This window comes from Indicator indicator, chromosome 16 (genome assembly GCF_027791375.1).
Source record: "Indicator indicator isolate 239-I01 chromosome 16, UM_Iind_1.1, whole genome shotgun sequence".
Taxonomy (NCBI): domain Eukaryota; kingdom Metazoa; phylum Chordata; class Aves; order Piciformes; family Indicatoridae; genus Indicator; species Indicator indicator.
Genome location: NC_072025.1, coordinates 13,161,968 through 13,189,626, shown reverse-complemented (window position 1 = coordinate 13,189,626; position 27,659 = coordinate 13,161,968). Strand labels below are relative to the sequence as shown.

General features: G+C 38.5%; 1 protein-coding gene across 1 annotated transcript in view; it reads right to left on the bottom strand.

Moving 5' to 3' along the window:
- Nucleotides 1-27,659, bottom strand: part of ADAMTSL3 (ADAMTS like 3) — a 187,643-nt gene that overhangs the window by 14,382 nt on the left and 145,602 nt on the right. Inside the window, exons 17-24 of the mRNA XM_054387718.1 lie at nt 26,817-27,103; nt 19,550-19,679; nt 18,291-18,483; nt 17,445-17,624; nt 16,535-16,688; nt 11,103-12,183; nt 8,285-8,412; nt 7,837-7,965 (exon numbers count right to left, since the gene is read on the bottom strand). Coding sequence (XP_054243693.1) covers nt 7,837-7,965; nt 8,285-8,412; nt 11,103-12,183; nt 16,535-16,688; nt 17,445-17,624; nt 18,291-18,483; nt 19,550-19,679; nt 26,817-27,103 — 2,282 coding nt within the window. The remainder of the gene's footprint in view (nt 1-7,836; nt 7,966-8,284; nt 8,413-11,102; nt 12,184-16,534; nt 16,689-17,444; nt 17,625-18,290; nt 18,484-19,549; nt 19,680-26,816; nt 27,104-27,659) is intronic.

Here is a 27,659-nt window from a genome sequence, read left to right as displayed (position 1 = left end):
AATAATTTCTATGTGACCTGTATGTTGAGTCCCTTTGAACTGGCCTCTTCACAGCCATTTTGAGGACCCTTCACATTTTTGCATTTCATGGTGTGGTTTGGTTCCCCCCTCCCCCCCCACGTTGTATTATGTTGAAACCTATTCACTATCTGAGAGTGAACCTGGGAGATAATGGAGCATCTGCTTAAGGACAACTGGTATTTGCAACCAAAGTTCTTCTGTGCCCTCCTTCATGGGCTTTTGGCTAGGTTGTCGTTAAGAATAGTAAGACAGATCTCGCTACGGAAAAAAGAAGCTACTTTTCACAGATGAGTTCAGAGACCTATTACAAGCTGGAGTACAGCGTGAAGAAAGGAGAAGGGGGAAGACTATGAACATACTGCAGTCAGGACACAGATATATGCTAGAAATCAGGGGCCTATAACCCTGCCTTTCAGGAGAACACAAAAACAGTAAGCACAATTGAGATATAGAGCTTTAGGAGTTGTGCATCTAGAGACATGCAACAGAGAATCCAGCTAGAAAAAAAAAGTTCATTGTATGGTGCTATTCCACCTGCTTATAGACACCCTATAAATGAATTAAAGAAATAAAGCAGGAGAAAAAGACATCACTTTTAGTCCACCTCCTTTGCATTCTTCAGCAAAGCAGTTTGTACTTTCCAAGCCCTTCTACACAGCTTCAGTTTATCTGCATGTTCATGTTGCCAGTGAAAAATCCATTTCTGCCATAACTCTCAGGAGAGACCCTGAGTTCTTGTGTATACTGTCATTCCTGGAATTCCAATCAGAATAAACTATTACTGCTGGAGGATACTAAACACCTGAGTTTAGGTGTGCACTTACCTTTTTAATAGTGCCTGTGTTTAATACTCCTTTGCACAAAAGCCCTTCTCACAACACAGCACATAGCATAAACCCATCATGCAGTCACTACTTTTATGTTCCAGGTGAAAAAGCTTCTGTCATGCAGATTTTTGAGGCTTTTTCTTTAAAAATTAGCCTTCATATTTACTGCTCCTGAGATAAGACCTTATTTCCCTGCTGGCATGCAGCACTGCACAGTGAATTAAGTCTCTTCCATCAGCTCTTGTGAGAAAGCAAAGTATCCAATTCCCACATTCCTCCTGTGACAAGGCAGCAGCACTGTGAAAAGGACTGATTTTCCTACACAGAAATGGTAGCTTGGAGTTCAAACATACCATCAAAACTCAAGAAAGGCTCTTTATTTCTTGACAAACAGTTAAGGCCTAAAACTTATGCTTTACTCTTCAATACCCATGTAAATAAAACTTTGTTTTAAATACAGTTTTCTTATCTAAGTAGAAAATAAACTAAGCAAAAATAAGATAAACACAAGGTGCTGGCTTTTTTTTCCCCCTAAAGGCATTGACATTCAACTTAAGCATCAATTATAGTTACACATCCTGGAAGACTGTTCCTGTGCACAAGGTTGAATTTTACTAAAGACGCCTTTCCTTTCACCTTACTGTCAATTTAAGACATCTACATAGGCTTCTTCTATAGAATGGCTGCCTTTCTGTATCAATCACAACATGCCAAGTCTTTCTGGGAATCATCTCTTAGACCTTCTCTTGCAGAAAAAATAAACTTTCCAGTTTGTAATCCTGAAAGGAAGTAATTCCCTATCTACATCCAAGAAAATAGTACTTTCAAGCTGAAGAATTCCTGGTTTGATCTTCAGCCAGTACAGAAAGGGGAAGAAGAGATGGCCTGTAGCCACCTTTGTTTCCTTCATACCTCTCTTCCATGCAGATGCAGCTGAGGATGAGCCCTAAAGGTACTGACTCACCCAAACTGCCAAAGATTCAGAATCCCTGAGTGCAATTTAGATCCCAATGATTCAAACGGGAGATCCATCACTGACATCAGCTAGTAGCAGAATCAAACAATCATATCCGATGGCTCCAAGTCAGGAAAGCACTTAAGCATAGGATTCCCTATTAGGGAAGGCAATTAAACACATGCTTACAATTAAGGATGGCTGCAATTGTCCTGAATGAACAAAGATGTATTCCTGAACTCAGGCCTTCTTAGTTTTAGCAAAAGCTTAAAAATCAGAATCTTACTTTTGCAATGGATCTAAATCCTCTGATGTTAGAAGCTTCTACTTTAGACCTAAGTGGCTATAAAACTTCAAAAATGAGTTCAATCTATTTTTCTGACCTCAAACACAGGGTATTTTCCACTAACACTGGAGCAGCTCTAAAATACTCAATGTTCCATGAAAAAAGTCATTTTCCACCATGAGTGGCCCTTGGACAGCAAGTGTTATGGAAAAAAATCCCTCTAGCTCTGGATAGGACTGCAAAACACGTGTTTAAAAAAAGAAAGAACCAAAAAAAAGGAATCCACACTATAGGGTGCCCTAAAAATATTCAGTGTTCAAAACCAAATTTCCTCCAACCCTGAAAGCTCTATGAAATATTGCACACCATAAAAGTCTTGGCCTGCTAACCAGTTGCTCTAAAACATTGGATACGTCTTCAGAAATTTTTCCCCCAGCTATGTAGAATCTCATAAAGTATTCTGTATTTCCCATTCAAGAGCAAGACAGAACTCTGCTGGCACAAATCACATTTTGCTGCACTTTGTTAGAAGTTTTCCTAATTTTAGAGGTTAAATTCACATCACCTTTCAAAGGAAATGATTCTGGGTCAGTAATATACACACAATCTCGTCTGATTATTGATTTTACACCCACTAACACCTACAGTGGATTTAGAATCACTTACAATGCCATTTCTTTGATACATCTTCATATCTTCTTCGGCCAAAGTCACAAACTGCCTTTATACTAACCTGGTTTGAGCCATCAAACTTCCAGCAAAACATAAAAAGCCTAGACCATGCAGCTACAGAAATTATCTGTGTCCATCTTGCCACCTTCAACTGGAGTAACAGTCTTGGGCAGAGAGCTGGAGTGAGATGTTTCAGCACTTGGTGTGGTCCTCCAATCTGCTCTCTGATGCTGCTTTGTTCTCTTATGGTCTTTCAAAGCTATTACCTCTGTCTCTTCCCTACCAGACACACATCAGTCCCTCTTCCCAGGTGGTAGCAGTATCTGGCAGGATTTAAATATACTTACTGACATCTGGTGACCTTAGAGGGGCTCCTGAAGCAAGACCCCTTCCCATCCCACTCTTTCTACAGCTGTTGGGTCCTGTTTAATTCTCTGGCTTTCAGCTCAAAGAGAACTTGATCTTTTTTCCAGCTGCAGAAGTTTAAGGCTAAAACGTTATTTGTGAGATGCTCCTGCAACTCTTAGCAGAGAATTTTGGATCTGATTAGTGTTTGTATATGTTGATTCTTCAAAGCTTTAGTCAAATAACCCTTCACATTGTTTTTCAGAACTTTTATAAAAGTGCTGAACATTACAAATCCCAGAACAGAACCTCGAGGCACCCTAATGGTAACCTATCTCCACTGTAAAATTTGGGGAGTTGATCCTTCCAGTCATTTAATCAGGCACTAACCAATGGGCTAACCTCTTACTTTCACTATGAGCATTTGTTAAACTTTCCCTAGGAAACTTCTTGACACCTTTTTGCAAGTGGAAGTAGCAGGTATCCAGGGAATGCCCACAGCCTTGCTGAGCCTTCTAAGAACTCAACATAATTTAAAATAGAATTTAAAAATTTTGCCTCCCTCTAAAATAATTAATCTGAACTCTTCATTAATTAGGAATTTGAAGGAAACCCCTGCTCCAATAAGGAAAGCTGTGACAGAACAGGGGAAAGCACACACCAAAAGAAGCAATGCTCTAAAACATTCCAGTTTATGTGACAGGCACATCTTTCAGTTTAGGTCTATCCAAAGGGATCCAATTTGCAGGTTTCCAGACTGTTGCAAGACACAAAGCAAAGCATAATTAAGTTTTTGAAGTACATCTTTCAATTCTTCCCATGAGTGCCTGATAAAAAAAAAAAATTTGCTAACGTAGATGCACTTAAAGAAGCACAACAGCAAAGGATTTTCCTTTTATTGCACTAAATAGTGTTATTCCTTCCTCATAAAACTGTACTCACCCCTTTAAACATTTGAAATCCATTATTAGTACCTTTTAGAAGAACACACAAAAAACCTTAAAATAAATTGTGAGCCAGAATCCTATGTGTTAAAGTACTTTAAGCAGTTAAAGCTTAAGAGTTAAGCATAGAAGACAAAGAACAGCATCGAAGTTCCATTTGGAATAGTGTGGGTAAATCGAGGAACAGATGGAAAAATCAAATTCTTGATTTTTCTGGACCTGTTTCAAGTTCCAGCAAGTGGCTGGTCCATCTCTGTGAAACGCATGTGCAGTAAGATCACCCTGATTCAATAGTTTTTGTGTATTCCTGTCAGTCTTTTTAGCCAATATGCTAATAGCTTCATATGAATGCAGAATTTGGGTGAAGCTGGAGCTGCCAAGATATACCAGAGATGCAATACTATGTCTGTAGTGTATGCACCTCAATCCATTATATTTCTCTTCTACTCTCTCACCAGCAGGCGGCAGACAATGCACATTTTACAAATTTTTTTTCCGCCCCCTCTTTTACTTCAACTTAGAACTTTCGAGGTTTCACAATAAATGGAGCCTGACAGTTTTAGTTTATTTAAGTAATAATCACGAGATGATCTTTTCTGAAAATACAATAAATGTTATCCAAGAGCAATTTGGAGCAATCACTATTGATATTTATACCATGTGTGTTGATTGAAAAGTTCTTGGCTGTAAGAATGGAATATGAATCTATCCAGAATGTTATGAGTATCTTGTAGCATGTGCTCGTGTAGGAGCTAGAAAAGTGAGTTTATTATAATTAGTGGAAAAATAGGTTTGTTATAAATTTAAAGGGAAATTGATACTATTAGCTTCAGCAATTTACCTAGTTTTTAAAATCTGTTCTTTGATGTTCTTCTCTTTATTAGCATACACTATTCTTCAGCATTTCAAGGGTTTTTTCACTCTGAATGTGATTTTTTAAAAAATCTTTCTTGCACACTCTAAAAAACCAAGATGCACTAAATCAGTCACAGTGAAAAAAGGAAAAAAATACAGTAATGTAGTCATCTGGCTAATGCTGCATGTAATATTAAATTTCACATCTTTTCCATTAAAACCATCAGACAAGAGCTGTCCTGTGTAGCACGCCCTAATGAACCCAGAGCCCCTTAAATGGAATATACTTAGTTCTCTTCAGGCTTTGAATAATTAAAGGGTTATTGAACAGCCATTAGCCAGCCAGTAGAGGAAGCTGGGAAGTGCATCTTCCCCTGGTAATATCACCTCCTCTCTACCTTTCATTGCTGTCTTTGTCAGATTGTTGGGTAGGCTGCTCCAAATTCCAGCCTAAGTTCTGCACTATGGCATGCTATTTTCTCCTAAATTAATCATCTTTGCATATGTGCAAAATTTTTATATGTGTTTCAGGAAGAAAATTCCTGAACAGACCTTACACTACTAGACACAAAATGAAGAACTCAATATGTAGATTTATTCACAGGGAAAACTATGGTTTGAACAACTACAAAGAAGCATTGTAAGTTATTCATCCTACAGAAAAAACCCCAAAACCCTCAGAAGTCACTAAAGCCAAGAAATTTAAAAGTAATTTAAGAATTCTGCTAGTGGCATGACACAAATACTCTTCACACACAGATATACACCTTAATCATTAGATGGTTTTTCTTTTGGAGAACTATTTTGTGGGCTAGCAAGAGTCTAAAAGATCAGACATATCTGTTTGATTCTAATGAGAAATCTGTGTAGAAAGATCTTGAATAACTATGGGGCAGAACACAAAAGTACAGGAAATCTTATCTAGTAATACTTCACTCAGGGCAGGCAGAGAAGTCATCCACAAAGAAAGCAAGTCCTTCTTTCTGAGTATTCGGGGGAAATGCAGTGAGGAAAAGGTGCTCCAAATCCAGCCAATGTCTCTGTGACACTAGAAGAAGGGCACTCTCTTGTAAATAATTTTACAGGTCATTCTAAGAGATCTTCAGGAAAGAGTCACCTTTGATCACTGTCCAATAGCATTTTTTCTTTAGATATTCAATGTAAGGCTTTGCAGTGAGCTATTACTCTAAGAAGGTAAGAGATTATTACTGTATGTCAATGTGGTGCAAAGTGACATGGTTTAGCACCAGAATCAGTAGAGTTAGATAATGGTTGGACTCAATGATCTTAAAGGTCTTTTCTAACCGAAACGATTCTATGACTCTATGTCTGATGAGGAGAAAAGGGATCTTGCAGACATGGTGACTGTTTGTAGGAACAGACTTTTAGAGTGCATAGAATCATTAGGATTTTTTCTGATTCAAACTCTTGCTTGTCTGGTAACTCACATGACGTTTTATCAGCATTCACAACAAAATTCTCACCCTACTACACTTTAAATGGACATATTTTTAGGTCCCACAGATTAGACAAACATATTAACATAAAGTGCTATTAAGTTCAATCTTCTAAAGTCAGTTGTGTATTACTTTCAATTAAGGAAAAGAGACCAGAAAAAACTCTGTTTACATCATCACAGAAGTTTTTTCTGATTCCAGGCTTAGTGGCATTTTAAGACATGCAAGCTCTGTTTTATTCACAAACAGTAACGTTTACATCCTTGGCAATGATGGGAAATAAAGCAATTAGATAAATCGTTTTTTAAATCAACACTGGTGTCCTAGCATAACTAACATTTGGCTCACAGACATGCACGGTTTTAAAGCATTTGGAAATGTGCAGTCCCATGTGAAAATATTAATTTGTATTTAAATGGCTAACTGCTTACCCACCCTAAAAATATTAATATCAACAGTGTGACATTAACTCTCTGCTGAATTGGAGATGTAGGTCAGTTATAGAGTTGCCAAACTATAGCTGGAAAATATTACTTCATCAAAGAATTAGCCTTGGTACAACAGTGAATAGCAGAGCCACATGTCCTAATGTATGTCAGCCTGGCGCCACCATTGTATGCAGAACTATTTGCATATCTGTATTTCTATCACTGCTCTGGTTTGCTATCAACATGCCTTCTGATATGCACTGCCCCAGCCACGCTGCCTTCTCTGAAGTCTCTCTTTGCACTCAGTTGCAGCGTTCACTGTTACTAGCACTTTGATACATCTTCGACAAAGCACAGAAGGCTGACCTTAGCTTATGAATACTGCCACTGCAAGTTAAATCTTACAATTTAAACATAATAGAGAGCAATGATGTCATTAAAAAGAAACTATCAACCTTTACAACGAAGGACAAGAAAACAAAATGAAGCAATAAACTGCTTAATACATGTAGCTTCTAATTAACATTAATGCTGCTCCACAGATGTTGAGCTAGAAAATACCTATAACCCTCTCATGGCTCAGCAGTTTTCTTTGTTTCCTTATTGCAGCTGCAGACTGATGGCTCTAAAAGGTAAGTTTACCTCACTGTCAGGCTTAAAGTTCTATTAAGCTACGGCTGGAGATTTCATTTTCAGTTTTAACAATAGTCTAGACATATGTGCATCTCAAACAAGGATGAGGAAAGTTCTCTGATGAGCAAGTCAGCTGGCCATGCTTGCTATTGCAGCAAGATAGCAATTCATTCTGGTGGGTTTTAAGCTCTGTAGTGAAGCCTCAGAGTACTACATGGATAGAAGAGGACCTTTGAAAGAAAGTCTGAACATTTACATTAAAGTGACAGAAAGAAAAGAAATAAGACTGATCTGGGAGACATGCCTAATAAAAAATTACTAATTTTCTGCATTCACTGGTAATTTCTTTCAAGATGTAAGGTAAACTTCTGAATCCAACAATTACAAGGAACTTCAATGCAGTTCTTGCTTACCTTTAACTGGACATTCAACTGTAACATTTGCTCCAATTCTTGCCATGATTGTACCTCCAACAACTGTTGAAAGACTGCTGGCTTCCAGGTTTGTAATGTTTAACACAGAGGACAAGATGACAGGAACCTCTTTGAAATTAAAAGGATAGTAAATTTTAAAAGCTATATTTGACTTTTAAATGTAGATTCTGTATTTAAATTCTTCATGTTTGGAACAGAATTTGGTTTGCAAAGCAGCAGCCAGAAAACACAGGTAGGATAGATACAAGCAGATTGAGTTCACACCTGCTGTGGTTTTAGAGCAACATCTTACCCTTACCTATTAAATCAGGCAGAGTTTCATGGATTGCCAACAAGAGAAATTATTTCACACTGGAGTTGGGGGAATGGGTGCTTGTATAAAAGAGAATAAAATACATGATCAATTTGGTGGATGCTACAGTCTTACCTGCATGCAGTAACAATGATGTTTCCATATCAAACCCAAAGTCATTAACAACCAGGCATCCATATGTACCAAGTTCCCTTTGAGTAGGATTCTTAATCTGCAATTTTCCAATGGTGTCCAGGATTACCCTGCAGAATATTCAGGGAAACACAAGGGTTACTACCCTGGGACAAATCCAGATGAATCTTCTTCCAGGAGTTACAGATACAGCCACACAATTCCTTTTTAGGAGTTTAACCACTGCATGCAGTAACAGTTCTTCCTCTTTGGTGACAAAAGAGGAGCACAAAGGGATACATGCATGGAAGATTCTTCACATATCTTTCTTCTACAAAGCTGTGTCCTTGCTGCAGTCCTTTGGAGGACAGTGAGTTTGCTACTACAAACCAGAATCCCCTAGGAACAACAGCATGAATAAATCAGACTACCACTATTAAAAGTATTAGGCTTGGCAAGAAATCCATCTCAAGAGCGAGCTTGGTTTTCAGCAGAATTGGGGAATTCACAAAAGAATTCTCTGATCTGACTTCTGAATTACTGTAGGTTTTGGGGTTTATTTAATATTATCAACATTAAAGCTAAAGTTTTCAGCAAAACCCCACAGGTGTCTTGGATACCTTGCCTTCCATTTGAGAGGCAAGACAGGACAAAGAGAGTACCACAGGCTGGGAAAAAGGTTGCAAATAGCTGACTGGGTTTTTCCCCCTTGTTGCCTTTCTCAGCATTAAGTTACATGAGTTATGTCATACTCACATCAGGTCCAAAAGCATTTTAACTCTGGCATTCTCCCACGCTGAGTACCACTCACAAAACTATGTGATACACAAAAACATACTAAAAATCCTTGTGTCTCAACCAAACAAGACCCCTGGTGCATGGCTCTTGTATAGCCTTTTTTGACAAACCCAAGAGATAAACAGCCCTTTATATTCTTTTTCAGATGTAATGCTATTTAATGTCACTGGCTTTTGAGGACACAAACATAAATACATGGATTTGCGCATAAGAAAACTTACTGTGAAAAAAACACCAGCAAAAGAAACCTACTTTGCCAATGTATCCCTTAAATGCAAGAGTATCATTCTGAGCTAAAACAAAAGCAATTTATGAAGGTAGACATTAGGAATCAAACAGATACTTGTGAATAAACAAAACACCATCATGTCCAAAAATTGAAAGTATCACTTGCCACAAATTAGTGGGAAATTCACAGAATCACAGAATGTTGGGGCTGGAAGGGACCTCGAGAGACCATGTAGTCCAACCCCCCTGCCAAAGCAGGATCACCTATACCAGGTCACACAGGAACTCACCCAGGCGGGTCACAAAATAAACATAAATGGTGGGAGCTACACAGTTCCAAAAACATTTGTGCTTTCAAAAGTGGCTTAGTTTTGGTGTCTTTGCTTTAATTGATAGCCCTGCAGAAGTATATTTTTCTTGGCAATGTGGTTAATCAGTTAAGTATGCTGAGAACTATCCAAAAGCACCTTTATCATTTCAGAATCGTTTTTTTCATTACTCAAGAGGCTCACACACAAAGCTAATGTTAACATTATCAGGTGAGCTTTTAATTTATCAACAACAAAGTAAAAGTATTTGCTCAGTCTTGAGCAAATACCTGAATATAACACACACTTGCTGTACTTGTTCTTCAAGCACAGTTCTCAAATGTGATGGCAGTATAGGCTCCTTTATTATTTTGTATTCCACTGTCCTCAACAGAAATATTTGTAAATTCTAAAGTACTGAAAAAAAACCCCAAAGAAAACACAAAAGCACACTCTTTCAAGTTCAAGCTATGCAGCTGTTATACCTAAAGAGGTACTGTGTAGAAGGATGGTGAGAGTATTGCTGATGTTTTCCCTCCCTAAAATAAGAACTAAGCCTTGTTTTCATCTGTATCATGGCAGAAGTTTTTTATGTCTCCCCAGTGTATTTGGTATCTGAATAAATCCAGTAGGCTTCTTAATTTGAGTATAAATCTAATAATTTTCTCATGCACCAGGAATGATAGAATGGCCTAGGTTGGAAGGGACCTCAGAGATCATCTACTCAAACCTCCCTGCCATGGGTGGCGATGCCTCACAACTAGACTTGGCTGCTCAAGGCCTAATCCAGCCTGGCCTTGAACACCTCAGGGGCATCCACAACCTCCCTGGGCAGCCTATTCCAGAGTTCCAGCACCCTCATACTGAAGAACTTCTTACTAAGATCCTGCCTAAACCTACTCTTCTTCAGCTTGAAACCATTCCCCCTTATCCTATTGCTCAACATCCTTATGAAACGTCCTTTTCCAGCCTTCCCGTAGGATCCCTTCATGTGTTGGACGGCAGCTATAAGGTCCCTGTGGAGTCTTCTCTATTCTAGGTTGAACAACCTCAGCTCCCTCAGCCTATCCTCATAGCAGAGGTGTTCCATCCCTTGGATCATTTTTGTGGCCCCCCTCTGGACTTGCTGCAACAGCTCTGTGTCCTTCTTAAGGCAATCACAAAATATAGTTAGGACATTGAAAACACTTCACACCTAGTAAAAAAAACGTTAGTCCTCCCATGTAATATAGTAATATCATGAAAATGCACATATACTTAGATATGGACACATAAACACATACTTAGATAAACTTAGTAAAACCAAACAATGTTACAGACACTTGAAAGATAGAAAAAAAAAGTTGTTCAAAGATGGAAGGCATCGGTGTGCATGCTTATCTCATTTTTACAATCTTATGTTTTAATATAGCACAGCAGGGTGGATTTTTACAGATGATAGTGACATAATACATTATTCCAAAATAAAAGAAAAGATATTTTCTTACTTCTCAGAAGCTTTTAATGTCTCGCCATCTTTTGTCCAAGTATATTTTGCTTCACTAATACCAGCTGTTTCACACAGTAGATTGACAGCACGAACATTCCTGGTCAGAAATACTGTATTTCCAACTCGTACAGTTACTGTTTCATTGAAGAAAACTCGAGGGATGTCCTTTTGCCTCATAATAACTGGAACCTTCTGGTTAAACATTAACTTATCAACAGTTTTTGTGCTGAAGCGTTCAGATTCATTTGGTGATTTGCCTGTGAGTTTTGAGGCAAGATTCTCATCCTGGACCCCCTTCCATTTTTCAGTAGTTGGTTGTGGAGGCCTAGATAATTCAGCAACTAATTGATAAATTACCTGGGATGCTAAGTCTTCATTGACTTCTCCAGTTTCAATGAGCTGACTCATGTTCCTTACCAGTTCTTCAAACTGCACTGTGTCCATGCTATAGGCACCTTGGAGAATTGCTGCCTCCAGTCGTTTATTCTTGAATTCACGAGAGCTGAAGTCTTCAGCTGAATTACTCCCAAAAGTTTCCAGATTCCGGAGAAACGGCTGATCATTTACTTGCCTGTCACCCAGATACAGCTCATTCTTCTTACTCCATATTTGCCACATTTTGCTCATTTTATGCCACTTGGCCCCAAAGCTGTTTGCCTCGTTGTGATCTGTGTTACTGGTCTCACTGGCATGTTTCCTAAGATTCGGTGGCTCTATCAATCTGTTGTCAGTACCAATGAGTTTGAGTACAAACGTTTCATGCACGGAGCCTGCAATACAGCGGTACACACCAATATCAGTAGCTTCAAGACTGTGTATTTTCAGAGAGCCTGACTTAGTGATGCCAAGTCTTTTAGAGTTTTGTAAGTGTTGTCCATCTTTCTCCCACCGAATAAGTGATTTCTGGAACCTTCTTACAGGGCACTTAATTACAACAGATGTTTTTGGAAGCAAGTAGGCTCGGCTTCCTATGGTAAAATTAATGCGCTTCTCTTGTCTGGTTTGAATATAGACTCGGTGAATACTGACAATCTGAGGCCCGTGAGCAGAATACTTCTCTGGAAGCTTCGGTTTAATCTCTGAAAGAAAATAAAAGTATTGAAAAGTACCTAATTGGCATTCGTGCTTACAAAATCTGTTTTTCACAGAATGCTTGACAGAGCTTTTCCGGCTTTTGTTCAAGTCAGATTGCAACATGCTGAGCTTTTATCTGAGTTACAAAAATGAAAAAATATGAACAACGTGAAACCATAACATTCCCCTGCTCCAGCCAAGATTTCTATTGCTTCTTCCCCGAACCTCCTAACAATAAAAAGACACAGGCAATGTTTACCTATGTAAAGGACATGGATGGTGCACACATGCATAAGTGTGTGTGTGTATATATATATGTATGTGTGTGTGTCATATAACACATTAATTTATACTTTCTATACAATCCTATTAAAATTATATTTCCTATATATTTCCTATTGCTGCCTCAGAAAGGCTAGGCATGATGCAAATGCAAAAAGGGAATTAAAAAAAAAAAAATCTGATCACATTATCACTTTCCCCACATTTCAGCACTGTCAAGCGCAGAATGACCTAAATAAAACAAACCAAAACCTATCCAAAAAGCAAGGCTCCCCTTGACTGCTATTTAAATTGTTGGCTGGCTGTGCTGCTTGTTGATTGAGTCAAGCCAAACTGACAGCCACACAGGAGGTGAAAGAAACAGTCAATGAAGACATAGTACATGCAGCAAGAAAAGCTACCCTGTAATCATTGGTGGAGGGTAATTTCTTTGGGTTGAAAGATGAGTTGCTCACAGCACTGTGCCAAGAAATTAGGGAGGGAAGAGAGGAAAGACAGAAATAGTCAGAATTTTGAGAGGCTGAATATAGCCATCAGCTGAACTGACAAAAGCAGACAATAACAGCATAAAGCTTCAGGCAGACTGGGTATGGAGACAGTGGGTATTATGAAGCTCCTCCTGCACTGTACTGCAGGCACTTGGATGCTGAAAGGCTTCTGGTGAGCTGCCTAAATGGATACCACCACAGGCAGGCTTTCCAGCAGCAGCTGGATAGGCACACTGGAGACAAGAGAATGACTGCAATGTTTCAGATACCACTGTGTTGACTCATTGCTGGCAACTACTGTGCCCCACTTTGATCAGCAGAACTAATCTCACCAAAAAAAAGCTAGGCAGGTGAGAAACAAAGTGCTACAGGAGATGTGGAGCAAGGCCATGCACCTCCATGCCCATTCCATATAAGATGAAATTGGCCAGCTGGGAAGAGTCAGGAAACACTCTGCATTGGTGCTAGAAAACAACCCAGTTGTATTTGGTGACCTAGCCTTTTGGTATGTGACAGAGAAAAAGCTCAGAGCCTGTAGAATGAGTTGATGAGCCAGGAAACGGACACACAAATCAAAGTGCTTCTCAGTGTGCCTGCATCTGCCATCATTACTACAATTCCAGTTGGTAGGTACATAAAAAACCACAACAACTACACCAATGGCACACCAAGTGATATTTGAAAATCTGCATGCTTAGATACATATGCTTCAAATATGCTGTGAAGAAATAGGTGAAAAGCTAAATGCTTCGAGCATTCAATAAGTGTGTACACTCTATGAACTACACCCTAGAGTGCATTCTTATGCTTATAAAACAAAATGGTTATTTTCAATGTTTTGGGTAATGAGTTCAGACCTGTGGGGATATCATGGTTACATAATTACACAGCTTTTAAATCAGCATTCGTTATCCAGACACATAGTTCCCTCAACCATTTCATGTGCTGCAACAAATAAACTGCTTTAGGCACTCAGTTTACAAAAATTATGAAAGTAGCATCCTGGTTTTAGTAAGTTATTTGGCCCAAAATATTTATTTTTAGGGAAGTGTTCCAGTATTAAATATTCCATTTCCAAAATCCAACTTACAGACACAGTAAGTGTAGCTTTAAACACACAAATTAAAATATTTCAGGATGTGGTCTGTTTACACTGGTTATTCCAACACGGAACTAAACCCAGAGCATACTTATAAATACATTAACAAGTCTCATCCATTCCATTAAAAAAAAAAAAGACTGCTAAGTCTCATTAGCAGCTCAACATCAACAGGTGTGTATATTTTTACTGGTGACTGGTGAGCAAAGGTAGGAGTGAAACAAAGTTCAGAGCTGTGGATGGCAGGTCATATAAACATATAAGGTCATATGAATGTATGAGGCCACATAAGTGTGCGTTTTCTAGATCCTTAGTATCATCCAATCTTGCAGCTGCTGAGGTAATAGAGTGTTTGGGAGAGGTTTTTGCCTACAGGGTACATCTTGCTAAAGGTTAGATTGTACTGGAGCCATTGGACCTCATTATCACCTGCTACAAATCCATCTGCATCTATGACCTCTAATGGTCCTCTGCGCTTTATAGTTGGGCCTCAGGTCCTACCGACCTCTGGGCTAGATTGGTGTTATTTCCCATTTCTCAGATCCCACAGTCAGGAATGTTTCTGAGTTAGTAAGACTTATTAAGTAGAAAATAGCTATGCTTACCAATCCCATGATAAACAATTAAATAGAAAAAGACTGAGTACTGTCATGAGGCAGTATAAAAGGAGCTCATCTGAACCACAAAAGCGTAATCTTGAGGCAGTAATTTCAGAAACACTGCTCTCAAAGGTAAGAACCCCTACCAGTACACATGCCATGCACAACACTGAGTTGACTTCACTCTTTGTAATTAGCCACCTTCCTGTTCTAGGGCTGTGCTAGGTTCCTGCCTTATATTCATTCACCCATCAAGGGAGCCTGAATCCATGGCTGCCAGAGGAGATGCCTCCATCCTGCAGCTCCTGTTCTGCTACTGACAGCTGTTCCAGCTTCTGCTGCTGTGCTGGCTCCTTCTGCAAAATCCAAACTAGAACTATGTGTATGGGCATGCCTCATGCCTTCCCCTGCCCTCCTATTACATAGCCAGGGAATTGCCAGGCAGATCTGAGCTGCAAGGGCACCCTTGTTCAAGACGGTTGTGGAGGTGGAAGGAGAGGACAGTGACTCTCCTCTAGGACTTTGACCCACACCTATTCAGGACTATTGCACACCCCCTGCAGTCCACTGTCCTGCTTTCTGGGCACTGTGATTGAAGCTGACAATGTAACTTTAATATCAGTCTGTGCTGAGCAATTTGCTAACCAGCTACACTGCCATTCAACTATCCAAAATTAATTAAATTCAGATAGATATGCAGCTCAAAATATTTTATTAAACCTTATGCCAAGGACATTCCTGAAAGTCCACAGGGCTTTATTTAAGTGGAGTTTTGAACCTCAGGATTTTGGCATGTTAATCTGAAACACAGGCCAGGAAAAGAAGTTTCATATTATGTACGAATCAGTAATTATTCTATTTCTTATTTTGTTTTGTGAATAAATTTTAAGGCAAAGCCCAAAATGTCTAAAGTAGCTATTTTTTGACAGCAGTATGAATTGGGTCAAAATATCTCTGTGATCTATGATCAAACCCAGGCCATTCATGAAGGCCTTTCATTTTCTCCCACCTCAAAACTAAAAACTCTCATGCTTTGCTTTCTTTTCAGTACTCTATTCCCCAAATCTGCAAACTATTTATAGCCCCCTGTACAAAGGAAGGAGAGCACAGGTTCAGACATAAGGAACCTGTATTTAGAGCTGTCTATTGTAAATGACTGTATGTAAATAAACACACTCTATATCACAAAGGTGTTTCTATCACAGTACTGCAATTAGTGCAACCACCCTTATTACTATAACCAAACCTCCTGTGCCCAAATCATACAATTTCTACAGATAATCCTGCTTAAAAGATTTTTATATAGTCAGTAATAAAATACTGGATTTTTTGAAGAGTGTCTGTACTATCATCAGTTCCTGCAAAGCTCATGAGACTGGAATCTCATTTCTACAAGGAAAGATAGAAATTATACCTGAAGTTATCACTGGCACGGAGTTTCAGGTTTTGAATTCCACCATGCTAAGCAAAATGTCCAGTACAATACAAATGTACAGTGAAGAGACAAGCCAGAACTGGATTCTTATCTTTTCTAATGTCCTTTGTAATTTATAGACCATTTATGGATTTTTTTTTTTCACTTGGGATAGCGTAAAGGATAAAGGAAAAATCAGATCAAATGGATGTAAGCATAAGGGTGAGAGGTATGCACCATTAGGGTGTATTCAAAAACTACTTCTTGAAATCATAACCTTTACTTCTGACTGGCAGAAAACATTTAAAAACTATCCTGTTATTACTGGCCTTAGTAATTATGACATTTGTTTTATGCCAAATTAGTAATGTTGTGAAAGTACAGGGTGATGAGTGAATTAGCCTGTACACAGATTTTTCTTTATAAATAGATCATTCCAAATCTGCAAGCAACTACATAAAGTAACATACTTACTGTTGCAGGCATTCATCTGACAAGACCTTACAAGCAGGGAAGGAGACAAACTACTGCACACTGATCCATTTAATGTGACATATTGGCCCTTTGCTGTTAGGCTTTGGCAGGCAAGTTTCCTTCTCTGGATTCCAACACCGCAGCTTACTGAGCACTGAGAAAGGAAAGATGCAGTCAAACTAAACTTGGTGTCCCACACCACATAAACTAATTTTAAACCATTTTGGTTTGTTTTGTTCTTTCTTTTCTTCCGAGTGTGCATATTCTACTTCACATGAATCCTTGTGTTACCCAGATATTAAATTCTCTCCACTTTCCCAAACAATAACAACATAAGACAGACAATTTCTTCCAGCAAGCAACTCAGGAACGATTACAGTAACATGACAGTATTTCTTTATGTCCAAGCATGGCCAGAACAGAGTAATGAGATCTAGTATCTAAAAGAAACAATTCAGCACATTCTAAACAGTCTGTGTAAAACCTCTCAAACCTCTCTCCTAGTTTGTATTGTATGAACCTTCAATTGCAGCTAAATTCACTTCTGTGTTTTTGAACATGGAGTGGCAACATAGGAAAGGAGGAGGATATGTTCCAGAATAATACAAAGATTTCCTTTTTGGAAGCCATAATATGAAATAATTGTTAGCCACACGTGTCTGGTAGACTTCATTGGTATTACAGGCTGTCCTTCAGCAACTGAAACAGAGCTCAGGAAAGTGGCTATGATCAGTCTAGCTGTAGCCAGGGATGTGCAGCAACTGTATGCACAGGTCAGTCCCGGTACATGCCTTGAGAAACCTTTAGCCACCCTGTGAACTCATTGCTGCCAACATTCACTCAAGAATAAATATCTAGAACTCACATTGCACTTGAAGCTTTTGGTTCACCATTACTGAGAGCTGCTCACCTTGGACCACTCTCCAAAGACTAGCTGAGGAGGACAATCAACTTTTGCACATGGTTTACTAGTTGGCAATTTAGGCTCCTGGCAGGTTTCATCAGAGAGTTTCAGGAAACTTCCATCTGTCAACAGCTGCTTACAGTACACTTTGCGGGTCTGAATCCCTCCTCCACAAGTACGTGAACACTAAGAAGGAGAACATAGCACATCGTACACCTGCATGGACATCTGCGCTCACCCAGCACACTGTTGTTGTGCACAAACACTGTAAGCCTCCCACCATAACTATAGTCTCTTTAAAAATGAAATCTACTTTCAATTAGAAAATAAGTGGCATGTAGAAAAATCTTTTGTTAAAATGTTTGGCTAATATATTAAAGTTTAAAAGTCACAGCACCTGAATGCAATTAAGTAGTAGGAGTCTCAAAAAAAACCCAAACAGGCATCTTAAAAATACTCATGAATCTTACACATCTATGTCCCTCACCAGTTAATAAACCTGCTAGCAGCTTAGGAAACCTTGTACTTGAGATAAAAAAAGAGCAAGCAGCAATGTCTCCAAAAGCAAATTATTGCATTTGGAGAGCAAAGAAAGCAGAGGTGATGTCTAGATATTGGTATCCAAGCCTTCTGAAACCTTACAAAGGACCTTCTACGTCATCCTGTGACTACCTACTTGCATAGTAGTCAAAAGCATTATTTTTGATCTTGGATTAGTTTGTTCTAACGAAATCAGCTGAAACACTTAGGATACTGAAGTTTAGGAGCTACCTTCCATGTTATTGCAGATAAAGAACTGCAAATCTGTCACCAGAAGAATGCATTTAAACTATTTCTGTAACCCAGCCATACCTGCTGCCATTCTTCAACATGCCAAACAGGGGGACAATTGATCTGGTTACAAGCTTGTAAAGAATGAGGCTTTTTGTCTTTGCACTCTTCAGGAGCAACAGCAGATCCTCCTGGCTGCTGGCAGTACACATCTCTTGTCTGTATCCCAACCCCACAAGTAGCCGAGCAGCGTCTCCAGGAGCCACTTTGCCACCTGTTCCAACAACACAGTCAGAAGTACACATTTTAGCAACTTACTTCAGACTGGGGAAGCCCAAACAGAGCCTAGTGAAAAATAAATCATACCCAAACAGAGACTAGTTAAAAATAACTAAAGGTGTAGTTATCAATAGATGACTAAAACATCCCTTTGGCTTGGCTGGAATGCAAAATTACAAACCAGATTTATAAAGTTAGAGGTGATGAGGAAATGCAGAAGTTATTAACAATAAAGTAATAAAAAGTCACAGCCAGACAAATTCAACTCCAGCATTTACTTTCAGAAAGCTCCTCACACAAAAAACTCAGCCTGTTGGCAACCTGCTGACATTTACATTTATAAATGTAAACATGTAAACAGACACTTTGTAGATTTACAAAACTTCCTTTAACTGTGTGTACGTTTTCTGCAAAACATCCTGTTCCTCTTAACTACTTCTCTACATTTTCCAAGAGGAGGTTGTGCAAAGGCTCAGGAATGCCACATATCAGAAGTGAGTAAATAAGGCAGTGCATGTCAAAATGTCACATATGGCCCTTTCAAACAACCAAATTAGCTAGGATTTCTTGGATTTTGACTGAGTTTGTTCTTTGCCTAGAATCTTCAAATAAGCATAAGAAACCGTGAGAATTAAGTGGGGTTACCAAAAAAAAAAAGCATCAACTTAAAATACTTTTCAATGATAATTTCACTTTTTTTTTCCATTCAGTATGGATAGAAAGCAAATATTCTCTCCTTTTCTGAGAAACTACCTTAACATTTCCATTGTACTACAAGAGTTAAAGCTGCTTCTCCAATGCTAGCAAATACCGGCACAGAAGAGATTTATCTCAGAAAACATTCCCTGTTTTAATAGGGAGATATGAAGAATGAAAAAGGAGTGAACAAGACAGAAAAATCAACCCAACCCCAAAACCTTGGTAAAGACAAGAAGCAGTGAAATATCATCCCAAAGCAAGCCCACAGCTGTGCAATCTGAACCCTTCCTAAGAAAGCCAATGGTTATTTAGTCACATTAACCATTTTCTTGCCAAAATGCAATTTCATTATTACAGTATACCTTGGAGGGCAAAGCTTCATGTTGCAAGCATGAGTCATTGGTGGTGGTCTCTTGGAATTGTCACACAGGGTTTCATTCACGGCTTGTTTTGTCTCTACATGCAGACACATTGCAATGGCTTCTTGTGTTCCTGAATTAAAAAGGCAAAGACTTATGAAACACTGAAAATGGAAGAGATTTCTGTAAAGCTTACTCTTGAGCAATGCTCAGTAAAAAAAACTCAAAATACCAAGTTAGATAGCAGGCTTTGAAGTTACATCTCAAGTCAAAAGCAATAGATATAGTTTATACATTTAATGCTCAAAAGAGAATTATTTCTAGCACTTCTGTGGTATTTAAAAGGCATGATTCTACCTCTGAAACCCAACAGAAAATAGGCTTTTCTGTCTGTCCACCGTAAGATGCTGCATCTGTCTGGTTCTATATTGATCCTAAGCCAACTACTGGTTTCACTGCCAAAATCAGGGTAAATGTGATTTCTTCTCACCTGAATTCTAAGGAGCTAAAGATCTGCAAGAAATGTATGAAAAAATGGAGAAAACTCACAAAACTATAGTTAGGAGAATGGCTGACTCAGCACAGAAGCTTTCTCATAGGGGCTAAGAGGTGTGATAATTCTGCTGAAGGTAGCAAATCTAACCCAGCCTAGAGGTTTCCTCACTTCTGAACATTCCTGGCATCTTCTGATCTGCAGCTCTTGCTACCTAGATCTTATTTCTGAAGCATGAAAGATCACTAATACTTCAGTTTCTGTGAGTCAAAATGAAATGTAATATAAGTTTGCTTTAGGACAAGTCATCTTAGCAAACACAGATTTTGTGAACTACTTTTATTTTAAATGTGATTATTCAATTTTATATATCGTATTTTTTAGCATGAAAGCCTTGCTCCATTTCAAAGCTCAGTTGCATGCACACAAAAGACAAGACGAATTTGTGATGTTCTTGGGGGATTCTGTGTATCTGGGACGTCCTATACAAGCAGTGCTAATGATCATAATAAAGTAATAAATAAATATTCTATAATAAATAATAGAATATAAGAAATAAATAATAAAATATCTATTTTGTTGCTTCCAGGTAAAAAAGGGATTTTAAGGAGTCCCAGAATTTATTTTTTCCATTTGCTTCCTTTTACTTTTCTCCAGTAATTTTGTAAGGATATGAACTTGTTTTGAGCAGCAGGTTATATTTATTTGCTTATGACCAACTTGTAAGGTTTCAAAGGGAGCTGTATTTTTAACCAGAAACCTTCACTGACAACTTCATGGTATCCCTGATGACATTACCTCAAAACCTCACCATTATTCTTACACAAAAGCTACTACAACTATTCCAGCTTCCGTGTCAGCTGTACACAGTGACTAATTTCTTGGCACTGTTGGTCACTGGCCATTCAGGTTTCAGTGGGACAGATAAAATATCCTACACTGAAAGTTTTTTCTTCATGCCAATTGTCCTCATTTCTCTCATTCTCTCTACAACAACATTTATGAGCACTGTCATTCTTTTCATAAACCAATTCTGACATAGTCCAGTGTTTGAGCCAGCCCAGGACACAATCCCTCTTGACACTTGAATGAGCCTGACTATTTCAGACACTTCATCAGGTGTGAAGTGACCAGGAGTGATTTTCATAATAAGGTAGATTCCAATCCCTTTCAGGCTCTCTGGTATACCTCTAGATCCCCTCTGGGACTAATTTTCAGTTTAGGAAGACCTTATTATATAAATGTTTTGACTATCTCTACAAAGTGATGAATTTTTATAGAACCTTACATTATTGACAACCAAACCAGTTATCAAAGTATTGACAACTACTTTAACGTAGAACACATGCACTAAAAACTATTTCACTAACAAGCCTGAGAAGAAACCTTTAACAACTACCATGACTATAATGCAACACCCAAAGATGACAACCAACTAACTAACTATTTTTTCTAGACCTCTATTTTTTTCTGAAGATCACCATCCAAGAGAATCAAACATTTTCTCTCTAACTGAACTCCATGTTTGTATTTAACAGGAGCAGCCTCCCTGTCCCTTCATGCACACATCTGACTGTTTACAGGAGAGAAACCAAGGTCTAGAAATTGTGTTCTGTCACAACCAGAATGACATTACCAGACACGCAATCAAGCACATATCAAGCATCCATATAATCTCTGGTTTGGGTCAAACTCTACCCCGTGCTACCAACCTTCAGTTTTGCTGACCTCATTGTGTTCCTGTGGGAAAAATCACACTCTGAGGTGATGCTGCTCTGGAACAGGTTGCGATAAGTAATATCTTCTTAATATCTCACACAAAGAACGGAATGAAATGAGATTCCTTTCAGACCATTTAGGTTGGCAACAATCCCATGGGAACTTTTTATCTTGGTGCTATAAAAACTAAACTGGCCAGCCAAATGAACAAAAGGCATGTTGCACAAGGTGATGGTTTTGACTGCAACGTGCCACCTGGAGTTCATTAAACCACTTCTGCCTTCCAGCATGACCTACCTAGCTTTAATTGTGTTACCAGAAGAAAATGTCAATATGTGGTGTATCTTTCATTTGACTTTACTACAGAGCACAAACTGCTTCCCCAGAGGGGCTTTGTTTTGATACTGTAAGGACAAAACAGCTATTAAAGAGTTGTTAAAAACGTAACACGCACTCCTTTTTTGTTCCTTGGATCTCAGTTCAAGAACTCCATTCAACAAATAACTACATTTGATTGATGCAGCACTTGTTTGGACTTAACTGTCAAAGTGTCCTACAATTAATGAGATTTCTCATCTTAAAATGTAATTTTCCATTAGTTGGGAACTTCAATTACTGATTATTTTCTTATTCTAAATCGATTGGAAAACAGAAAAATCTACTATTCAAACAAACAAAGTTTTATGTGTATGACTTTCTTGGCTTATAACATAAACACAGTAGATAATTTAACTAAAACATTATGTATGCAGCAAGGAGCAGTAAGTATTTTTACAGTAATCTGATGCACTATTGTAGTAATTATCCTACTATTCAGTGAAATAGAATATTTTCTATTTCAACCCAGCATCTATTATTAAACCACATACATTTACATTCTTTTACAAGCTTTTCTGTTCAGTGAAATACCCAGTGCATGAAGCTGTGTTAAAGATCAGAATGCTTGAAAACAGCCCAGACATTTTGTTTTGGCATTTTTCAGAGTACAAAGAAAATGAGGGTGGAAAGTTGCTGTGCAAATGGTAAGCAGGGGGATCAGTTCTCTATACCTGCAAGAGGAAGGATAGTCATTTCTTTCTGTCAATAGTCTCAGTCTGGTGACAGTTTAAAAATAGGTACTATCAGCTTAAACCAGAAGAAATGCCAAGTCCTACATATGATTGAGCTTCTCTGTAATTCTGCTGAAACTGGCAAAGTTATTTATACTCCCTCTCTAAAACAGCAAACAGTGTCTGTTCTTAATGAAACTGGTTATAGGGGGGACCAGTTACCAAACTGCCTACAACACTATGGCAAATGCTCTCAACTTTATATGCAAGTCTCAGAACAGTCATTGTTTTTCTTAAGAGCCATTAAACTTGGATCGAATCCATTAATTTTCTAAGAATCTCATGTTTCTTATAAATAAAATGGTAAACTTTAAGCCATTATGATCCAGAAAAAAACCTGAAAACACAACTTGTGGCTTCCAAAGCCACAAACTATAGAGAAAACAACAGGAAATGAATAAGAATGGATTGTTTAATCAAATTATTTTTAAGACAATGTAATCACTTCAGTGGCTTGAATCATATTTTTTGAGCATATGGAATATAAATAATTATAATTACATTGAGGTACCAAAATATGCCTCTTGCAATTAAAGGTATTTTTAAACAGGGACACAGAAAACATTCAGGTTTTCAAAAAATTTGAAAATATCCTTTTAAAGCATTCTAGAGTAGCTAAATGATTGACAACACTGAAGAAATACTACAGATTACAAGAAAAACATTTCTTTTCCTCAAGCGTATTCTTAGGTGCACTCTGGGGTGCATTAATAAGAGTGTGGCCAGCAGATTGAAAGAGGTTCTTGTCTCCTTCTACTCTGTTCTTGTGAGGCCACATCTGGACTGCTGTGTCTAGTTCTGTGCTCCCCATTTCAATAGGGACAGGGATCTACTGGAGAGAGACACAAACATGATTAAGGGACTGGAGCATCTCTCCTACAAGGAAAGGCTGAGAGACCTCACAATACTATGAAAATTAAACTTATGTTGGGGACTCTCACATCAGGACCAAAGTTCTTTAGACTGAAAAAAACCCCAACATAGTAAGAAAATGAGGTAAATCCTAAGACCACTGAGAACACAGCTGGGATATTTTCAGCTTGGGATTTCTTCATGCCCTGAAGACAAAAAAAAAATTCAGCTTCCAGGGTAGTTCCAGAGTTCCCTTTGGATGTTAAGGGTGACTCATGACAAACTGGTCTGGACAACTTCTATCTGCACTCATAGAAAGATGGATGAAAAAAGCATTAAATGTGCTTACAAGCATAATACAATATAGCAGTCCTCAGAAGTTTTATGGCACTTCATACACTGCCTGACAAGTCACACATATTTGGTGCAGAAACCACACATTTGTGTTATTAATGCTCTAGAACCTGCTAAATACAGGAAAGATAATACTTGATAAGACCTTGCAGATCACTTCCTCTATCTAATTCTAGTATTTTAAAAAACAACGTTTCTGTCTGCATTTTTATGTCTGCTTTGGAGAAGGACCAGAGGAGAGTTTGAATTAAAAGTCTAATCTTGTACATGAGTTTAAAAAAAAAAAAAAAGAAAAAGAAAAGATGCAGGTGACAAGAACTGAAACGGAGATTCAGTCCTTGCTTACACAGTGGTTAAAAAGATTCCAGCTTACTTAGACCCTGCAGACTTTTCTCTCATTCAGAGAGAGTCAAGCACTAAGAAATGGGGGTAGGGAGTTCTAGGGACACAATTCCACAGAAATTTATTTTAATAGCCACTGCTAGGTACATACATCCTAGACACTAAGTACCTAATATAATTTACATTACACTGGGACATGCTAAACTCAGACAACATTTATTTCTTGTAACAAAACAGTTCATCTAATTGAAATGAGATTTGAACATAAAACTTAGCAGAAATGGATCAACTCCTTTGAACTACACAATGGAAAAAATAGTAGACAGTGAGATCATTAGTTAGTACATTGCAGTAAGTTGGAAACAGAAGAGATGTCTGGTTCCCTTAAAACTACTTATCGGCAGGTAATTTTTTGGTCTGTTTGAAAGCCTTTGCCAAGGCAGCAAGAAAACCAGAACTGATAGAACAAAAAAAAAAAATCACTGCTACCTAACTAGCATAACACTAGAGGGACTTCTGAAGCTTGTAGTTGATAAAATAACCTGACGAGTTCCCCCATTTCCCAGGAGCATCATATAAGAAAAATGTCTAGACACAGTACCAATGGTATCACAAGAAGTCTGAAGAACACAGATATTTTCTTTCAAACTTCCTCACAGATAATTTCTATTTTGTAGCAAACAAATGGTTAGATAACTACGAATATCTAGAATACAATTCTGGGTCAGGCACCTCTACAAATTCATGAAAGGGCCACAAGTCAACACCACAATTTACACTCAGCTCCTTCAGGAGCATAATTAGTCTGAGCATGGAATTCTGCTCATCAGGCATTTTGAAGTTCCTTCATGCCAGCAAATGAAACTACTGTTCTCAGTATAGGCTTCTTAAATTACCATCAGTTTGCACACCATGTTTTTATGTGAACATTTCTGCATGGACAAACTCACATGTGAAGATGCAGGTAATGCAAACGTGCACACATGCAATAGCAGGCAAAGATACGAGATTATTGCAACCTAGATGTCTGCTGACGTCCTCAAAATTCAAAAGTTCTAGAGTTTCAGAACACCTCTGACAAAGCCATTCACTAAAAAGCAGTGCAAAATGAATACAAGATGGCCATGAAATAACTGTACATTACAAAAAGCAGTGATGAAGTACAGACTTAGTGGTAATGAAAGTCTTGTTTCTACTTTAAAGTACAATTTTGTTATTTCTGAAAACAATTCCCTCATTAATATGAAGAAACAAAGGCACTCAAGTCACAATAGCTGTCACTACCACAACACGTTCATACACATATACTTGGACTATAACCTCTTCTACTTCACCAGTCATAACGCCCACTGAAGATAGCGGAGGGATGCACAGACACAATTTTTGTGATCACATGTGCTGCTATTCCTATGGTTCAACCTCATCAGTAAAGAAAAGGAGGCATGTATCGGTCACTCACCATCCCGCTGACAGCATTCTAGGGCACCCCTCCCAGCTTCTGCCTTCAAGGTTTGAACTTACAAAAAGTGCAAAGAAGGCTGCTTTCTGTGAGCTCCAGACTGCCTTTCTGCTTTCAATTGTTTCTGTTCTCCCCTTTTCTACATTTTTAATTTCTTCTGTAGGTACAACTGTCTTCACTTCCCACTGATGTCATCAGTCCTGTCATATATAGGTGTGTTCACAATTCCACTGCCTCCACTTAACACTTCATAACTCACTCGTGTTCAGTCCCAAAGTACAATATGTAGTAGCAACACCAGCAACCTGTCTAGGAACATGTACTTAGGACGACAGGGAGATTCGATTACATCCAAAAAGGAATGTGCCTAACTACTTGCAGACAGATGTATGGCACAGAGTTCCTACAGAGTGTTATAATGTACCAAGACCTAAACGAACTCCTGTTTGATCTTCAAGTTGGTCAGACTGAAAACAAATCTCCCTAATTACAACTTTGTATCCCTACTCTACTGCAGGAAATGGTAGCACTTTTGAAGATAAGGAAAAATATGGGAATTTTAACTCTGAAACTATACATTTCCAGTTTCTAGAAAAAGAAAGATCAGGTAAACCTTCCCATCACTGATGCAATAAATATGCTGGTACCACCAACTGCCTGGCAGTCGAGACTCCTACTGTAAGAAGACTAAAGCAAGCCGGTGTATCACCTACCTCTTGCACCTTACCTAACTAACTAAAGTCACTATTTGAACGCAGGATATACACAAAACAAGGTAGTTTGAAATACTCTACAGATAATCCAGAAATAAGTTACAACTTAAAGCTGCATATTTTCCTAGAGATCAACACAGTTACTTTAGGGTAACGCTAATAGAAGACCAAACAAAGTCAAACAACGCCAAATTCTTACAACTCGAGATTAATAAACACATAAAGGTACCTCCAAGACATGTGGCTGAACAAGGAGTAAACCCAATGTACTCCCAGTCGTAAATCACACTATCATCTTCAGCACGTGAAAATTCTGGTGTGTAGGGGACAGGATCACTGTCACAGGATGCCTGGTGACAGACTCGTTCTGTTGGTGGCTTCACATCCTCACACTCCTCCTCAGGCAGTTCAACCTCAGTCTGAGTAAACGCAAGAAGAATTCGGCACTTCACGTCTCGCACCTGTACGCCACTGCCACACGTGGCACTGCATGGAGACCAGGGTTCAGGAATGAACCTGCAAGTAATAGCCCAGTAGACACACTGTCATTTTAGTCTACATAATTGTGTCTCTGTGTGCACAAAGAGCTACAACACAGAAATGTATGTTTATGCACAAAACAGACAATACATAATACTATTTGATACTTAAATAGAATGCATAATCAAGTGACTTAAGTTTTTCATTTGCCTCCTCTCCCAGACCATTTCTCAAAACTCACCAAAGTATGTTGTAAGAAAAGAGGAGAAAGAATCACAAGGAACAAGGAAAGTTCTATCCCTTTTGGGGGAAGAAAAGGACATCACCTAAATATTTTCTCAAACTCCTTCAGTGGAAAAAAGAAGAAAATACATGAAGACATTATCTATAAAATATAAAACAGCTCCCCAGATATGGAGACTTATAAATATGTCAAAAGTATATTTGCAGTCTGCTAAAACCTGAGAAAGGCCATCACCTTACGTCATACCAGTAATCAGCAACCAGACAGAAGAAAAGCACTTTTCAAATCTAGCCATCTCCAATGCACAGCACCACAGGCTGCTGTTCATGTTTAATCTTGTAAGAAGCC